Source organism: Lichenostomus cassidix, chromosome 4 (assembly GCF_008360975.1).
Source record: "Lichenostomus cassidix isolate B80296 chromosome 4, HeHo_3.0, whole genome shotgun sequence".
In the NCBI taxonomy this organism is placed as follows: Eukaryota; Metazoa; Chordata; class Aves; order Passeriformes; family Meliphagidae; genus Lichenostomus; species Lichenostomus cassidix.
The window spans coordinates 9533168-9553055 of record NC_139484.1 but is presented as its reverse complement, the minus strand read 5'-3'; the positions used below and the strand labels follow the sequence as shown (position 1 = coordinate 9553055).

General features: G+C 40.0%; 1 protein-coding gene across 9 annotated transcripts in view; it reads right to left on the bottom strand.

The window, feature by feature from the left end:
• AFG2A (AAA ATPase AFG2A) overlaps window positions 1-19888 on the bottom strand; it is a 161651-nt gene that overhangs the window by 121064 nt on the left and 20699 nt on the right. For 5 of the 9 annotated variants that reach the window (XR_014851556.1, XM_085057831.1, XM_085057835.1 and 2 more), the window contains 3 exons: window positions 15774-15983; window positions 4623-4676; window positions 4147-4226 (listed from right to left, as the gene is read on the bottom strand). Coding sequence is in view for 7 of the 9 variants with exons in the window: in XM_085057831.1 (XP_084913957.1) it covers window positions 4147-4226; window positions 4623-4676; window positions 15774-15983 (344 nt within the window). In the remaining 2 variants the exon portion in view is untranslated. The remainder of the gene's footprint in view (window positions 1-4146; window positions 4227-4622; window positions 4677-15773; window positions 15984-19888) is intronic. The other 4 variants (XR_014851557.1, XM_085057838.1, XM_085057837.1 and 1 more) reach the window with 1 other exon arrangement.

The following is a 19888-nucleotide window of genomic DNA, read 5'->3' as shown; positions in this document are numbered from 1 at the left end:
AGCTTCTTCGAGAAGCCCGAGAGCCCCAAAACTTGAGACTGCAAGTATTTTAATACCTAAAGTGAAAACAATACAACTTTCAGTGCTTCTGATGATTTAAAATTGTATCTTAGGAACCTATCTGTCCTCCCCCCCGCACATAGGATAGCATATTTTCTCCCCAAAAAAGCATCATCATGTTGTAGTTTAAGGGAATTGGTATGAAAGACCCTTCACTTTGTTACTTCTACCCTCACTCTGAAAAGGTTTGCAACATTCATCTACCAACTTTCAGCCTCCACACCTCAAATGTAAGGTACTGATTTTGGCCCTTGTCCTCTTTTTTCTCCCCCTTGGAAAACAGAATTTATCAGTGTCTTTTACAGCAGTCTACAGTATTTCCTATCCTACACTATAGAGACTTGCAGTTAAAGGGGAAATGCTTTGCTTCTGAAGAACAAGAAAAAGATGTCTCTTGCCCAAAAATCCTAAAAATCCTCCTTATATAAACAATGTCCCATTTCCAAAGCACGGAGATTTTTGAAGTTCAGCAAACAGACTGTCTGCACTGCATTTACACAGACTGACATTCATTCATCACTTTCAAGTCTAATTACCAAGCCATTTCCCTCCTGGCAACCTCTAATGGCCAGAAGAATTAGGTTTTACATGGTCAGGATACCGAGGGGTAACAAATACCCATAACTCTCTGCAGCTGTGCAATTTGTAAAGCTTCCCAAGCTTTGTGCAGGCAAGGGATTACTTCCAGGCAAACTTTCCTGCTCACACTCTGCTGTATCTGGACCAGTCCTGCTTCAGTGCAATCTATCCCTCAAAAAGTCATAACAGTATCTTTCAAAAGTATGGAGAAAGAAAAGTCATAATCTGCTCGTGGAAGCAAATGCTAATCAGAACTACAGAGCAGTGGAAAAGGCTCCATGCATCACATGGTTCACTCCTCCTGGTGCACAACTGCAGAAATTTTCCTTTCTCAATCATTTCTCCTCTTCAATCCTCACCTCTAACTTTCTACCACCTTTTCTGATGCAAGTTTATCATCTGTTCTTTAGAATCAGTCATAGTGAATGCCTCCCTTTTTCTCTACGGTCAGGCCATTTAGCCCTTAATTTTTTATTTTTAGTTCTCTCTAAACTTACTGTAACATCTGAATGTAAACCAGAAAGAGATGGAAAAAACCTCCATGAGCATTAGAAGCTCAGAGTAACAGAATGAAATGCAGAAATGAACACAGCTCAAAGTATCTTTATCTGTCTTCACTACCACACTGCAAACTCAAGTCCATTCAGAATCACCCTCTCAACTTCTTACATCAAGAATAATCAGATTTTTCTCTCCAGCAGTTGCTCCTTACATTGAACTATTTTTCTTCAGAAGTGCAGGATTATATTTTCATAAACTGTCTTCCACACTGGTATGTATCCAGCCCACATTCTTAATTCCTTGATTAATATGCATTAGTGGGTTGCCTACATGCAAAACAGGGAGGGTGTGGATAGACAAGAAAAAAATCCAGGAGCTTAGTTTGTACTGATAAAACATATGGAACTTCAAAGCAGGAAGAAAAAAATATTTTTTTCCAAATAATATATTTTGACAATGAACAATGCTAATTAATGTAACTTTTGCTGACTTGAAAGTATTAATTGTTCTAACTAATAAACACATACAAATAGATTTTGTAAAACAAAACTGCTACATGAGAGTTACATTACGTAGAGTGTTAGATGTATTACAATTATGAAATGAATTATGGCTTGGGAATGTGTAATAAATAAAACACTGTGGCATAACTGAATGCAGCTGCAGTGTTTTGCCATGGAGTAATGGCTTGTGCAGTGACGGAATTCACTACATGATGCAAGGGAATCACTCATTATAATGAATGGTCCAAACAAGAAAACTCCTCAGCTTTCTTGATTAGCTGTACACTAATTAATTACAAAGTCTATTAGTTCATATGTGCCTGCTGCTGAGAAGGAATTGTTTAGTGGTCTCTACAGAAGGTTGGGAGCAAAACATCTGTGTTTTAACCCACAAGCTTTAGTGAAATCTAAATAATGGGTTAATAAATACTTGGCGAAGTGCTTTGAAGAATAAGAGCATTAACTGACTTACTCAAGGTTATTTCACATCTGTATTTCTGAACAGAATTATCCATAAAATTACTCCCACAACTTAACAGTTTCAGCTTCTCTGTATCTCTGGACATGTCCTGGTAGGAGAAGTTGCCTTCCCAGCAGATACAGGATGTGGCACATTCGGCACAAAGCCCACAGCATCCTAACAAGGATTGAAACCAAGAGGAAAAACCTCTTACAAAGCTGTATCACAGAGTGTTTTTCACTGCCAAGGCAAAGAAAACTAATTCAGCCAACAGAGGGAACAGGGAGACAATATAAACAGGTGTTTCCTTGAAAACTTCAGCGTGGTTAGTAATAGCACAGGAAATGGATCTCCAGAGGCCACAAATTGTTAGCATCTCTAGTGCATTTGCAAATTCCTACTGTGCAAAGTCAGACTGTAAAAAAGGGCCATTTCTAATAAGTGCCTTGTCTGGTTTCCTACACCATTTAATTTCAGATGAATTTTATGAGAACTCTGCTACATATTTTACCTCCCATCTGGTTCAGATTTGACAATGAAATATTTGTGTGTCCCACCCTGTTCTTTTTAAAGCTCCAAAACCAGATGTCTCCAGCACAACACGACTGCAGCAGGTCACACCACATTCTTCAGCAAGCTGTGCCAGGCCTATTACCCCCCACAGACAGTCCCAGGTAAGGTAAAATCAGGTTGTTTACTCCGTAAAAGAGTAAAGCAAACAAACAAACAAACAAACTCACTCAACACCTCCAGGGCACTGTGTGAAAAGGCTGTTTAAAATGTATTACGGCTTAATCTTCCAAGAGGTTTGATCTTGATGAAGTGCTGGTTCTGAAAGCTAAACACATCAACAATTGCAGCAGGGGAAGATTTTTTTCCCCTCCACTGGCTTGATTCAAGCAAACAATTTTGCAATTTCTCTGTTGTAATAAGCAGGCAGGTGTTTCAGTGCATAGCACTTCTAGGAAGCTCACAGATTTCACAGCTGCATAAATTGCACATGAGAAGGATGGTGAGGAAAACATCTTTAAGCAGATTTTGAATTTTCAACAGCAAGAATGTCCATTTCTTAGCACTTCACAGGGCTTTAGCTATACTTCACATCTATGCTACATGTGATGCCACCTCCTGTGACACAAACAATTAATTTGTGTCACTGAAACACCAAAATGACACCTGTTATCTTTTCCTGAAGCTACAAATGTCATCTTGCAATATAAAGGAATCTGTAGGGATGCTGAGGGAGCTTTTTCCCAGAAAAATATTGACGTTTTGATGTGCCTTTAAACTGGACAAACACTTTTTAATGCATCAATCTGGTAGCTTTTAATGTAAAACAGTATAAAAGTACTTGCTCATAACAAGCAGCAGTTGCATTTATAAGAAGGTATCTCCCACAGAAGTCCACTTAGAGAGCCTGTCAAATCATAAATGCTGCAGTAGCAACTAAAAACTGCAATAATCCTACTTCAGACACAGCTAAACATCTCTTGGAATCATCACAAAGCAGGATATTAAAAAAGAATACTGTTAGCTGTTGCACAATAATCCCTCCTTAATGTCACACATGAAAGGACACAAGAGTTCCCAAATATTTCCATGAAGTTTTTCCCAGTCTGGCAAAATGTTTAAATGTAGGTGGAAATTTAGGTATATAAGTAGTCTCCTTGGAAATTTGTGTTATGTAGCCTATGATCATATTGTTTGCTTGATAGAAACACCAAATTAGGCCAGAGCAACAACCCTGGGAAAAGAAAGGATTTCAGTTACTGAAATAAAAGGTAAAACCACAGAAAAGAACTGAAGAGCATGAGAACCAGTGGAATCATTCCTGCTAATGAGATGAGAAAGGAGGAACTCCTTACTTACCTGTTTATGCCAAGTTAAATAGGCCTGAGTAAAAGTCACATTTTACCCTTCTGTATTAAGAACCAATATATTTAATAAAACAATTCTAGAAAGGTAAATAAACTTGCAATTGTTCAATATAAGAGTAATTTATCAGGAAATAATGTCTTTTATTTTTGTAAAAGGATTACTTACTTTCCCCTTTCAACTGCCAAGGCATCTATTTCATCAAAGAAAAGAATTGAAGGTGATACTGCTCTGGCTTTCCTGAAGATCTAGAAAAAACAATGAAACACCCAGTTTTAAGGGATGGAGGCTGTTTACAGTACACCATCACCCCCTGCACACCTCAAAAGCCACAGAACTTCACATTACAATCAGCCTTGCCTTGTGTTGGGTTGTTTTATTTTAAAAAAGATTTTTTAAAGTTATTCATGATACAGGCTTGTAGCAAAAGCTGCTACAGGATCCCAAATTTGACAAGTAGGCTGACGCAAGAGGACGTTAAACAAAATAAAATATCACTGCTGCTTTATCATTTTCTTCTCTTTTATAAACTTACACCAGAAGGAGTTTTTCAGAAAGTTTAAAGGTAACCTCATAAGCAGAGAAGAATTTGAAAGCCAAGAAAGCTTAGCATCTAACATTATCCATAACTTGCCCTTTCTCACCTCTCTCACTGCTCGTTCAGATTCACCAACATATTTATTCATCAACTCAGGCCCCTGCAAAATAGAAGATTAAAAGGTGTGACACATTTGTATACAAAATGCCTGAGATACCAATGTAGCAGTGCTACATTGGTCAGGCTCTGTTACAAGAAATTCTGAAATTTTGTCATTTGCAAGTCTTACTGGTGCATTTTTACTTACCCTCTACCTGTACCAAGCTTTCTCCATTTATTTCAGTACCTATGCATGTAGGTTAGCCCTCTCATCCTAATACTTTCCCAGTATCTTCATGAGAAAGGGAATTAAACAAAAACAATAAATGCTTAGAGGTCCTTAAAAGTGCTCAACACACCAATGGGCTGCAAATCAGCCAAAAGAGCAAATTACAATAAAGCATTTACTTGCACCGTCAGCTTGCGTCCTGTCCAACCAAGCACAAGAATGGTGACTTAAACCAATATTTAACAGCACTTCTTTAAACTTGACACTCTGCAGGTCCAGAAAGAAGAAGCTGCCACAGCAGCACACCTGAAACCCATCCCTAGTGAGGAAGCTGTTCAGTGTCTGAGCTCACTCACATTCCTGCTCCTCTGCCAAAGCTGCCAAGCAGGATTATGAGTGCCAGCTGCTGTGGTGCCTGTTTATCCTCACAGCCCTGTCCACCAGAACAGACTGGAGACCACAGGGTCAGCATTCAAGTCTTGAACAAGTACTTACAACTATAAAAAGTAGAACAATGGTGAATTCTCAGAGTATTTTCTGTTCTGCTATCCTGCAGAATAGGCTGCTTAAATAATGCTTCCTAATGGGCCTCATATTCTCCTGGGATTGGTAATGACTCATTGACTTCAGCCTGGTTTGCATCAACATTGACCTGCAACCGCAACCAAGGATGATTATCTGCTACCCTGAACAAAAAGAGCCAGTGGCTTCAATCTATTTTCCAGGGAAGAACAGGTGTCCTTGTAATTTCACCAGCAGAAACAACATCCTTCACCATCAGATAATGCAGTAGCCAAGACCTAGAGCACCACACAGGTCAAAGCCATGGTATACAGGTTGGAAGAGTCAGAACTGTGTGCCTTGCCTGTAGGAAAGGTAAGTGATACAATTAGCATTGTTTTATTTCAGCAACGTCTACCCTTAAATCAACTGCTGTGGTAGCTAAAGTGTCACATGGAGGCCTCCAACAGCTGCAAAATTGGAGTCTTGTGGGCACTTGCATGGAAACAGAATTATTCAGACACAAAACCAAGCAATGCAGGAAAGAGAGAAGGAAGAAACAAGGCGAGAGAGAAATACAAAATGTTTTCCTGCTTTTGACACTGCCCATGAGGAGCATGCAGCAGTTAGTGAGGAACAGGCTGCAGCTCAGAGACAGCCCAGCGGCTCCCGGCCCTCACCATTCATCATGTTCGGGGCAGATGAGGAATCCGATAGCACAGCCCTGACAAATCCTCAAGGAACAAGAACAGAGTCCTCTCTTTCCATCCAGCTCTCTGTTACACTTGAGAAACCGCTGCAGACTCTACCCACAATTATAGATTTTTCTCACTAACTTTTCCTTGGAGCTTGTGGATCTTCTCTTTCATGCCATTATTGCCATAAGTAATCTTCATTCACATCAGTATTCCCATGGAAACCAACATCATACACATCAGTGCCAACGGCGTGTTCCTCTCCTATGACCCAACATCAAACAGCCTGACATTTTCTTTTGTCTCAGAAAGAAAAAAAACAAAAAACAACTTAAACCCAAAACTACTCTATTTGAGCTTTAAGGTACAATATAATTTCAGATGCTAAGAGTTTTATTTTTAATTAAGCATTAAAATATGATGAAGGCAACATCAAAGCAATAAATACTGTTTAAAATGTTTCCAAAGAGAATTATTTTGAATGCAGCTTTTTGCTGTAAGCTTTGACATGAAGTTTTTCTCCATTTTTCTGTTCATTAAGCAGCAACTCCAGGTGAAAGACCACTACATGTTAATGACCTGTGCCTCTTTGTGGAGAATTTTCATGAAAATTGATTTGAAAGTTTCCTAGTTCATTGCTCATGAGGGATTCCAGAACTGCATTTGAGTGTCATGATTTCCATTGTGAGCAGAATTCTTATTACACGTGGCACGAAAGGAAAAGACTCCAAAAAGTCACGAAAAGACACGAAAGAGGAGGAATTGCTCTACAATTCATCTCATGCAAACACTGAAAACCACAACACAAAACCTACAAATGTTCTAAGCAGCTGCATGTAGCAACTGAACTGGGTGAGCTCTGGTCTCACCTGAGCTGAGCCTCTGCCTTACCCTGTCCGTCCTTCGGGTCAGCTTGACGGCATTTCTTATTTGAAAAATAAATCTGCAGGACAGGCTGTCTGCAGGCCACCACAAAGTCACCTGCTGGCAGCTGATACAGCTTGTCATTTTTCCCAAGTTCACCTTTAGCAGGCTTCCTTTGGAGGCCACTGAAGAAATACCGGGAGAGATTTTATTTCACTTTTCAGTGCTTTTCTAAATGCTTTAAAAATCAAATGACATGAGCTTGACTTAGTCAGCAAGTTGACATTTGTCAAAAGACCATTTCTGACCCAGAGGTGAGCATAAGGATTCATTTAAAAGCTTTTTATAGCTGTTGATACACTGACCAAGAGGTGCTAGTAACAAATGCGCCAGTTTAATGATGCGCAGCTCTGCTGTCTTCTGCAACAACTCATCTTCCACACGAACAGACATGAAGAAATAAAACCTGTTTCTTGTGGTCATTTGCACAGTGACTCCAAAACCAACAAAGGATTTGGAGGAGAAAATTGGCAGTAGTAGTTGTAGCTTAGCCATGCATATAAGCATTTGGGAGCTAGAGTCCAGACTGACAGTAAAAAATCTGCCAATTCAGGCCCACTGGATACTGCTGAGGGCTTTTTATTCAGCCTCAAAGTAGAGATAGTTTCCAGGCATGCTCTGCTTAAAGACTATCCCATCCCCATTTACAAGACATATCTCCCGTGCATCATGAAACCTTCTATTTGCTTATGGTCTGGATTGGGTGAATTTTAATTTATTTATTTATTTTAATGTTTTAGAAAATTCCTTACATCTAAAATATTATCAGAAACAGCTCTTGAAAGACTAACTGCACTGACGGTGGACAAAAGACTGATGCTGAAGATGGTGGCAAGCATCAGCAGTTTATTATCCCACAGTACAACCTATTATACTTTGTCTATATCAATGCATAACATGCGCTCCTTTTTGCATTATAATTGGCTAACAAACTACATACATGTGCCTTCTCTTACTGGTCGCAAATCTCTCTGCTTCTTGTTGTCAACACACATCCACATTCTATGCTTCTTTCCCTCAGAGCTGTTTATCCACCTTGTTCAAGGACACAGCTGCAACTTCACCAAGGCCAAGGCTGGCCACAGCACATCCCTGTCTTTCCACACTGCACAGAAGATAAAACCCCTGTATATATGCAGCAACATGAGATAAGCTTGTGTACATATGGTTTTGACAGAAGTCCTCAAAATGTTTTTAAACTGCAAGAGGAACATCTGCTATCCCTGAAGTTAAAGAGTATCAGTCATTTTTCTGAGCAGGGCTTAAGACCACTTGCAGACTTTTTTCCACCCAAAAATTCTGGGGTAGGAAATTTAGTCAGTGACTTCTCTCATTTAATGTTATTTTTTACTATTTTGACAATCAAGCAAGTTATGCACTTATGTTTGTTGAGTCACATGGGCACAACTCCAGATTTCTCCAGCATACAGCTCAGTCTAGCCTCTTCGAATTACTGTGATAACCTCACATACAGGTTCTGGGCTCTAACACAAACACACTAAACTATGTTAGCCACAGAATACAATTCCTATGTTCTAAAAACCCAACTAGAGAGTTTATATCACATCCTATAGATTATTACTCTAGATTACTACAAGATAACACACAATTCCTTCTCTGCCATGTTCAGAGAAGTGATCAAAGAGATATTAAAATATCAGTCATAACTAATATTTAATTTCAAATTATGACTCCAGAAACTGAGGTCTGTACTGTGAATCTCAAAAATAAAAGAATAGAAAAAAGACAGGAGGTGCCAAAATTACTTTTCAATTTTGACAATGTGTTCCTAGGGCAATGTTCAGTGTGCACACTCACACATCTGCATCTGAGCTAGACAGTCACACTAACTGATTTGGACAGACAGACATTTATCTCTCAGGTGCAATGCACCTCACTGGGTGTGCTGATTTCTCTTAAGACTGCAGGAGAAGCTTAGACACCCAGCTCAGAGGAGACACTTTGCTCAGAGAAGCAAAGCTTGATCCCACACCACCAGTACATTCTTCATAGACATAAAACCAGCATCTTTTATTCTTTCCAGTTTTGACACTGCAGGTGGAATCAAGTCATAGACTCCCAGAATAGCCTGGGTTGGCAGGGACCTTAAAGATCATCCAGTTTCAACCCCTGCCATGGGTAGGTAGGGACACCTCCCACTAGACCAGCTTGCTCAGAGCTCCATGCAGCCTGGCCTGAAACACTTCTAGGAATGGGGCAGCTACAACTGGGCAACCTGTGCTAGTGCCTCACCACCCTCACAGCAAAGAATTTTTCGTAATCTATCTAAATCTACTGTGTTCCATTTTAAAACCATTCCCCCTTATTCTGTCACTACATGCTCTTGTAAAAAGGACCTCTCTCCATCTTTCTTGCAGGCTCCCTTGAGGTACTGGGAGGCCACAATTATGTCACCCCTAAGCCTTCTCTTCTCCAGATTGAACAATCTCAATTCTCTCAGCCTTATGCTCTACTCTAATAACACTGAAGAGACTCAGAAATTAGTTATTGAGTCTTTTGGCACTGTAATCTCCATGGCAAAATGCTGTTCTGTCCCTCCCACAGTCCAACCAAAGCACCACATGACTCAGGGCGGCTGCAGGGAAGCGAATTAACAAGATAAACACTGAGACTTCCTTTGTTTTAACAGTAAGGCTCTAAGGCAGAGGTTGTACCTGTGTGATTTGGTAATTGGTTACACTGCATAGTGAAATATTTGCTCAGAAAACGCATTCTATTTCCTTGTTAAGAATAAAGCCTACTTCTTCTCTTTCAGTGCTGCTTAAAGATTTAACCTGCATCACTCCCAGCTTCTCAACACAAGGAAACCCCAGACCGAGCACCATGCACCATTTTGATCACTTCCTCTCCCTCTGCCCTGCATTCCAGAGGACCTTAAAAACTTGTTGACACCTGTCTGGGGTTTGGAAAACTTTAACTTCAGCAGGTGCTTGTGGGCTCAGAAGTATTTCAGGGAGCAAAGTGGCAAAAACCTGTCATCGCCAACCCTTGCAGTGAAGTTGCTGGAAGCAGCATGATCAGATTGCAAAGGCAACTATAATATCTAATTTTCTTTACTGCCATGTCTCAGAATCCACTTGTTTGCCATTTGCCTTGACCAGCAAACTTCATTGACAACCTTTTGAGACTTCTTTACACAAGACAGAAGCGAAGATTTGTACTTCAGAATGAGCTGACTGGAAACACTGAATTACACTCTTTGCATGCACCAGTGCCTTCAGAGTGCCTCTGGCACCATCAGGGCAGGATCCATGTGGGATCAAAAATCACACAGCAAAATCACACAAAATTAGCCACCCCTGCTGCAAAACCTATTTGCTGAGACTTCACACCTCCATCAACACTCCTTTCTTCCACTGGTAACTTGGAGAGAGAGAGAGAGAGCGAGAAACTAAGTGCTAATAAAAATCAGTCTTGCTAGGTAATTGAGAAGGGACAAAGAAACAGAGGCAGGGGATTATATTTAATAATTTTCTGCTTGCACATTCACTTTTGGTAAGCTTATGGTAAGAATGAATGAATGCCTTATTTTTACTTTCAGTTGAGTAGAACAAGCAGATAGCTTCAGGATTAAAAAAACTCAAAGTATCTCAACTTGTTATCCCTTGTAAAAAATGTTAAATTTTTCAAATATAGTTAGTTTTACTATCTGGTAATTAACTAACAAGTTATTGTAAATGTGTTACTGTGGATCTTTTTAGAAATTATATCAAATGTTTGCCAGTTTCTCATAAAACCACAATGCTTCTGCACTTTTCATCTTAAATGTCTTGTTTATTACTACTTACAGTCACCAAGCTTTCTTATTTCAGGCTTCTGCTCTCTGAAATCCCCATCAAAAGTCTAAGCTATCTCCCCAAAACTCAGTGACAGTTCTTCACAAAGCAAAGCAGTCGACCTTTCCAAGCCTCATTAATCTGTTGGAGCTGCCACAGCCAAGAGCTGAAGTGAAAAGCAGGGGTAACTTCAATTGGAAAATATTTTGACATAATTGACCCAGATGACAAGCTAAGCTTAAGCACATGTCAAGCACGGGGAGTGGTACAAAACCATCGGCTGGGTGATACAGAAAGTTAAACCAAGCCAAGGTGAAGTCAGAGCTCTGGGAGCAGTGTATATTTTTGTAACTACTGCTAATTGAAAAAAGAAAAGATTCCTTCAGCCCAAGCTCTTAAGTAATAGTAAATAAAAGGTCAGGAATATTTTCTTTTTTCATCCTTTTTTTTTTTTAATCACACTGTAGTCGGAGCTCCTAACCAACGTTTTGAATTAAAGTTTTAGAACACTATAGTTCACATCATCAGTGATGTGTACCAGCAGTTTGCTCACTGCTGACATCCTTAAACACCCCTCACTGTCACAAGTGGGTTTTGTTTTCTTTGTTTTGTGTGGTGGTTTTTTTTTTTTCCAAGTATTGCTTCATCCTGTTTACAACAATTACTGTGTCTCACTTAGCTGAACTCCAAGGGATTTAACTTTTTTTAATTTAAGCTAGTTTTTGTCACTATCTCTAAGTGAGTTTTTGCCTTACTTTTGATTTTAAACAGACAAATGTTAAAAAGCACTAAGCAGCAAAAGGAAAAATGATGCTTCCAAAACCTTTACAAGCATATAGAAGTTAGATATTTTTTCTTGCTACATATTTAATAAACTCAGGTAATGAAGGTGAACATCAGGTGATGAAGTTTATCTGGGTGGGTATCCTGATGGTGCCTCCCAGCCTGACAACTTAAGAGCAAACTCCAGTGCTCATTCTGAAATAGGTTAAAACTGAAAAAAGCACAATGGTTTTCTTATTTTGTAGTAAAGTTAATGATCTAAATAACACTGTAATAGGAGGGGGGAAAAAATTCCACACAGATTCTCTGCAAATTGCTTCCCAAAAAAGCAACAGAAAATCTGTGAGGAAAAGTAATACTCTGAGTCTTAGCACAACACAATGACACAGGATTTCCTAAAAATAAAATAAACTAATAAATTAAAAATCCAAGAGGGCAGTCATAACACATCTAAAGAAACTAAGATACAACACAACTGTAGAGATAATTATCTATGCCATACAGCAAGATAGGTGAGTTTCCTCCAAAAATATTCTTATAATATCACCACAAAAATCTTAGTGGTCTCATAAAAATATAGCTCAAAAAACCCAAGCTAGTCAAAGCTGACCCTAAGTGCGAGAACTGTCAAAACAGTCCACAGAAATACCTGCTACATAAATAGTCAAAAGAGGGAACACAGTGACAAAGGGTTTAATTTCCTTCATGCTCAGTTTCAGAAAGCTAGATGACAACTAAAGCAAAAATGTCAGAGAGACAGGTTATATATGACAGCAAGGTGTCATCACTCTGGTAGAAGCTGAAAATTATGTCCACATCATACTCACATGGACAGGCCCAGTATCTGTATATAAGGGGTTTTTCCTACTAGTACAGCAAATGCATAAAACACATCTCAGAAGAAAATTACAAACTTTGGGGAAGCACAAAAGGATTGTGAAGAAGGACAAAAGTGCAGAGAAGTCTGACTGAAATAAGTAGTCAGATCAAAAGCTATTGATAAGTCAAGACTGATGTCCAATCCTGCAGAATGAAAAAATTATCCTAATTCATTCCTTCACACAGTCTTACACTTGCTTGTATCCATGACTGCAAAACACTGAAAAATCTCCAAGAAGCTGAGAACAATTTAGTTGCCTTTTCTGTAACAGAGGTTTGGGAGGGGGAATAATCCAGATGACCACTAAAACTCTGAAAAGCCTCAATGCTACATGCGAGTTAGAAAAAGGGGCTGGCTGGAAGGAGCAGGAAGAGTCATCCCCTGTCAAGTAGCTGATAACCTCCTCCCCAGTAAATTTAGCAGATACATTGTATTAGAGACAAAAAAAGTCAAGAGAAGGAACAAAAATAAACTATTCTCCTAAGGAATTACATGCAAGATTGCTTTGTAAAACAAACCAACCAACAAGCTGCTTTTTTTCTGAAAAAGCAAAAGGTCACCAATCTTGGTGAAAATACAGCTATAAAAAGTTTTTGGCCAAGTATCAAAGAGCATGTTTACAAAAGGGCCACATTCATTGTAAGACTAACCATTCAAACCTCACAATAGATTTCAGGAGAGAACAGGATGCAGCGTCAAACATCTGTTACCACATTATTTTCTTCAGCTCCTCTGCCCAGAAATGACATCAAGGCTGCCCATCTTCCAAACCTCACAAGAGGCCAGTCAGATGTGGGCCAGAGGCTGTCTTGTGACAGCTCCCCATACCCAAGACAGATGGAAAGGTCACATTTTAAGAGTTTGCTCATAACCCAGCTGAAACATCTCACTGAACAGTCAGCTGTCCAAACTGCACAGGCACATCTGGAAAACAAAGCCTTCCTGGAGGCTGGCTGGGGCAGGGGCGATACCTGGACAGCAGAACAGCAGAACAGCAGAACAGCCAACTCAGACAATGAGAGTACATTCAGCACTTGTGTACATTCAGACTTACTGTACCAACAGTTCTTAAATGGATCTTAAATGTAGTGTGCAGACACAATAGGTCCAACCTTCCAAAAATCACTGGACCAAGCAAGCACTGCATGTAACAGAATCATTTTCCTCTCAGGCTTCAGACAAAGGGAGAGGCAGCATCCAGCAGCAGGCTCCTATAGCTAGAGCTGTGCCTCCTGTCTGCAGCCCCTGCTTGAGGAGGGCCCAAGAATCTCTGCCCTCTGCACTATCCCAAAAGAGTATCCTACAAGCTGTGCAGCAGACACTTTCCATCAAAATTACGTACTCCAGGGGAGACTGGAAGGAAAATGCAGGTCTGAAAAGTAAATCATCAAGAATCACACTTTCATTTCAAAATGCCTGATGTCAGTTCCAGGGATGGATATCGGAGACATAATGTAGAGAATGGGAAAATTAATAGGGCTGTAAGCAAGAAAAGAAAAATCCTGTTTCAAAAAAAACCCAACAAAACAAACCGAAACCCCACACATTAACTTTGGATTTATTGCAGGAACTCTTGCAGTGGAAATTAATTCATGCCTGTTGTGCTTGAAGAAGTGCTACAGGTGCTGTTTAACACATTTAGTACATGATGGATGTTGCCTTTTTCTGTCCAGGAAACAAATGTAAATTTAGAAAAAGTGGGCTATGTTCCCTTCCTGGAGTCAACATATTCAGTGCTGGACATGCTCCAGAGATGTGCTTCTTGAAACATCTGTACATTGAATATTTGACCAGTTCCAGGCCAAGGGATTTAAACCAACAGGGAATCATAGGCAGTTTCCTCAAGCCAGACACTTCTGCTACAGCTTGTCAATGATGGGGGATGCTGCACGTGCAGAACTCCACCATGGAAAAACACTGCATTACCATACACATGCATTTCCTATCATTGCACCCTTTGATACCTCCTGCTCAGCATAAGCCACCCTTCACTTTTGGACAATTAACTGCATCAGTAAAAACCTCTAATGGAGCTATGGCTGAGGGATACTAGATAGCAACAACATCCATTTTTAACTGGGGATTTTTTTTTTCCACACTGCTACCTTTTTCTCCCACCCTCTCAGGCACCAGTGCTTGGGGCGAGACAAAGAGGAATGTTTTCTTTTAAGCAGAGGAGGAGGAAAAGGTTACCTTGTTTACCAGTAACTCTGGAGCACAAAGGACTACTTTGTCCTTATAGAAGAGGCAGTAAAGGTAATGTTTCTTAAGGGCTGAGGTTTCCAAGGCTGCCCTTGTTGATGTGACCGTGACCCAGAGGCCTGTCTGCAATCCCGGGAAGCCCAGGCAGTGAAGGGCTGCTGGCTTCAGGGTCAACACAACTGCCTCTCCTCCCAGAGAGGATCCAGAGCTACAGCTGAAAGGATGGGAGAAGGAGGAAGCTGTGCAGAAACTAACACAGGAGGCTTTGTGAGTAAAGAGATGGTCAACAGAAAAGGGGATGTGATCTTACTGCTGAGAAGGAGATACTTTCAAAATACTTAAACAAATGTTTTTTCTTGCACTTCATTAACATTCTGACACAGCTGCAAGACTACCCCATGTGGAATCACTCTATCTTTTTTTTTACTTCCTATGCAGTGAAGCTCAGTATTATCATTAAATAACTTCCATTCATGTGTTTTCCATATAACCCACAGTGATCAATTACACTGATTCAGAGGCAACGAAATCCAAAATTTTTCTATACTTAGTGTTTCTTAAGACTGAGAGAATATCCCATTTATCCAAGAGTATTCAAGATATAACTGATTTTGCCAACTTTTTGAAAACTGATCAAGTAGAACTATTCTCCCTGAAAGAAAGGCAAACAGGACAAGAAAAATCTGCAATGAAACAGAAACAGTAAGATAAAGAAAGTGACCTTCCTGAGGAATGAAAAGGAATGTAAGAGATTAGATGATAATATTTCCATGCATGCAAGTAATTATTACAGTAAGAGCAGCTACCCACTATCCAGAGTCACTTTTCATTTATACTGCTTTAATTGCAGTATAAATATTGTTGCCACTTTTAGAAAGACTTTAAACAATGACAATATTTAAGATGTCACTCCACAGCTTACCTATCCATCCAACAGCTGTGCTGTGATAAAATAAACAATTCTTTTAACAGCATACAAGAAAGCATTACTCCTTTTCATAAGAAAACACAAACCTTACCTGATATTTACAGGGTGTTTGCTGGAGCATATACAGGGATCAGAAACACTATGAGCCACTGGATTCTAACACTGGAAATTGGTAAACTACCAGTTACTATGCAGGAGTTAAGAAAATGTGTGGCCTACCTTTACTGCCAAGAAGTTGAGGCCACTTTCATGGGCCAAAGCTTTTGCTATCATGGTTTTTGAGCACCCAGGAGGTCCATAAAGAAGGACACCTTTGGGAGGCTGGATCCCCATGCGGATGAAGGACTCAGGATGTTTGAGAGGCCATTCAACTGCCTGCTTCAATTTCAGCTTGACGTCTTCTAGTCCTCCTATGTCTGACCAAGAGACCTGCAGAACAGACCATTTTGCTGAATGCAGACCATGGAGCAGAACTATTAAAAAAGTAAACAGATCAAAAACACTCTGCAGAACATGTACTAATAATAACTAGTTGTTTTCATGAAGTTATTTTTAATGAGTCACTTCTTCAAAAAGTCTTTTTAAAATGGGAAGCACAAGACAGGCTTGTCAGGAATACACAAGGGTATGTAATATGTTCTACCCAAAACCTGCCACATTGTTTCCTACATCGATGTCAACAAGCCTGAGACTTTTCCCCACAACCCTCCAGCCTGCTCTTCCTCCTGTCATCATCCACTCCTGTCCACTTCAAATATTAAACATGTCAAGGCACACCTAAATCAAATACTTTTCTGCTTTAAAACACTCTTCCAGAAATTTGCCTGACATAAATCATCCTTCAACTCTGGAAAGTCAGTTACACATGAAAGGCAAGCAGAGTGTTGCTGAGAGTCAAGGTATTGCCTTTCCCCCAAGCTGAAAACTGGTGTCACCCTTGGCTTGTCCTTATTTCCTCCTGATGCCAGTACAAGGAGTGGAAACTAGAAGCAGACAGTCCCTGAAAAAGGTAATTCACTCTGCTATTGAAGTGGATAAAAAAGAGCATTTGGATGTGGTGCAAGCACTTTTGTTTAAGACCAAGCAAACTTCAAACCAAATAAAATTTCTCCTCAATTGTCAGACTTTGACATTGAAGAAAATTACAAAGACAGCAGAGAGCAAACAGAAAAAAGGTTGTGTTTCTGAGTCAGATATGAAATAGCGTGTTTTAAATTTCCTTTAAAAAGATCTATCAGCTACCTCTACAACCCTTGATTCTATCTAGGAGCTTTGTAAACTGCACAGAACTAAATCTTGGCACTCTCAGAAAACTTTTTCTCAGGCAAGAAGACAACATCATCTTGTTCTTCTTCTTCCCGAATCAATCCTTCCTCATACCTGGTAAAGCATGGACTAGTCATTCGTATCATCATGTCTTTCTATCTAGACAAAGACTTTGACAAACATAAACAAGAACATCTTAAAATTAATTAGGCTATCAGGAACTCCCTGTAACTTTCAGCAACAGAAGGCAAGATCTATTAGCAGTACTTCACATGCATATAAAAAGCTAGGGAAAAAACCCACTTATATGTTATTTTTACCCTCTTAAATATTCAGTCCTTTACCCTCTGAAAATATTCAGTCTACTGCAAAAGTCTTCTGAGGCATCATTCAAGTGATTTTTCAGACCCGCTAAATGTCATTTAACACCAGCACAAGTGACAGAATTGTACAGAAAAGGTGAATAAGGGCCACCTTACATGAAAGTTGTTTTCAGCAATCTGCAGACTTATTCTGACAGCTTACATTTTAAGTTTCTGCAGTACAAGGTGTGGAATTGATGCAGCAATAGTATTAAAAGCAAAAATAGTTAATAAACCACTACCTTCACATACTGGTGAATTCTAAACAGAACACATTTTCCTCATTTCAAAAGAAGAGAGGTAAGTTTGTGTGTGGGTGGAGAACAATCCACCAGCAATAGTTACACTGCTTTCACCTGCACAGGAACTCAAAGGAAAGGTCTTAAAACACCAGCAATGAGGTGTGATGTTCTGTCACTGTGGAAATGGCTTTAAAGATTAGCCTTGGGGCTGGGCTCACACGTACAAAGCCAGCTCTCTACTCCAGCATGTAAGACATCAAGATTTCATTACTGCTGTAATCTAGCTAGCTCTCCCCAGGTCAACAGAGCTCAGAGTGCAATGCAGAGCAGCAGCTCCCCAGAGGTTATTAAGCACCAGTAATAAAGAAATAAAGCAGACATGTAAGAGATGTGTCATCCAGAACCTTTTGGCTGCAGAGACACAAATCTGAGTGTTGAATTACAGTAAAGGGAGTGAAAGAGGCAAGCATAACCCACAGCACGCTCTAAAAAAAATTCAGAAAGACCCATAGGAGAGGGAGGAATAGCAACTGCAGTGCAACTCTCCAAAGAACTGCAGTTTTAACTTCCTGATTTATAACGTGCACCCCTCTCTCCTAAATCCCTGTTGCAGAAAAGGCAGCCTTCTAAAAAAGCTGTAACACACAGCAAAGTTCAAGAAAGATTCTGTAAAAATGGAATCCACAGAACCAGGCAGCAAGGATTTTGCATTTTCCTTGGTCACAGCCAACACACAATCCAGACACAAGAGGGAGGATTTGTGGCTTTATTCAGAAGCCAATTTGATCTCTTGTCATCTGACTGGCACATAGCTACTGCAAAGCAGTGAAACATGAAAAAGCCCCACCATCCGAAAAATGAAGTTAAAAATCACAAAAATCTCATGTGTGTCAATGGTTTTACCCGTAACTAACTCCAGAAGCCAAAAGTCCCATCCATACCAATGGAGCTGCCAAGTAGTGTATCTGCAATAAATAGCTAAAGAGCTGATATTATTAATGTAGCTCAAACCCCTGTTTTCTCCTTGGGAAAAAAATCTCACATCTTATAATTTATTTAGTGTTTGAAGTTATTTCTACTAAGTATTTTTTAGATTATAGCATTCATAGAATGTTTTGAGTTGGAGTGGACCCTAAAGATCATCTAGCTCCAAACTCCCTTCCTTTAGTAGGTGATATGAGAGGACACAAAATCTGTTGTATGCAGTGCTTTAGATTCCACTTTTAAACTCACCCCAGGCATCAAGCAGATGGCTTGAAATTAACTCTACATCTTCAGAGAATATGCATTACTTTGTGGAAATGCAGGTCCTGTCAGCTCAAAAACATTCTCCACTACGTTATCTTCCTTTCAATTAAGAAATGAATTTCAGTAGTACTCCAATGACTCAGTGGGTGTTTAACAAATAAAACCAAGCGACAATCAAGGAAGCCACTAGCTGGATGGTTTACTGGACACAGGAGTCTGAGGAGTAGGTTGACCAGGACTGAGAGCAAACTTCCTGCAGTACCTCAAGACCTTGCTTCTACCTGCCTATATTGTGCTGTTCAGCAGCATTCCAGCTGGCTCCAAAGGGGCTGGTGTCCCTGAGAGGCACAACACAGGGATAACAACCCAAGCCCACGAGGCAGCAGCACAATGAGCAAAGGAAGGATCAGTAACTCAGGCTCTCAGCAGAACCACTTAGCCTTGCGGATATTGGTGCCACGACACCATTTCCAGGAAAAGCTGTCTGGGGCCAGCCAAGGCAATTCCACCCTGCACAGCATGGACTCTTAACAAGCCAGGTGTGACATCCAAGCTGGCTGTGTGCAGCATCCGGTTCACGGATTTTATTTCCCATTCCTATAAGTTTGGGAATAAGGGTCTACAGTTGTGCAATCTAATTCCCAAATGACTCATTTTCATGCAATGAAACATAAATGTTTTCTTCTAGGGCTTGGGGAGCTGCTCAGAAACACCAGCACAACTGCTCATAGAATCAGGATTTAGTCAGATTAAATACAAAACTCCTTTGCTCAATCTCCTTAACACAGATCAGAGTTGCCTTAAACCAGATGAGTTCCTCATCCAATTTAAGTTGGGTCTGCTACTGAACTACTATAATAGGTAATTGAGAGGGCAGTGAGTAGGGTAAAGATGAACCTGGCACTGACAAATGAACTGTTCATATAATGACAGTCACTGACAGGTGACCACTTGGCAGTGATAATCTGCCTACAGCACTGAATTCTGCCTTCACTTAAAACCACATAATGCCATTGAAGACATTCAGGCCACAATTACCTAAAAATCAGAGCCATCAAACTCTTCAAAGCTTTGTTTCAACACACTTTGGTTAAAAATGCTAACAGTTGGTTTCTGCTTTAGTTTGTGTCTGCTTCCCAAAAGGCTCCAGCTTTCACAGCTGTTAAGGACCTTCCTTGAACAGACATCTGAAGATTTTTACTCCATTAATCCACTC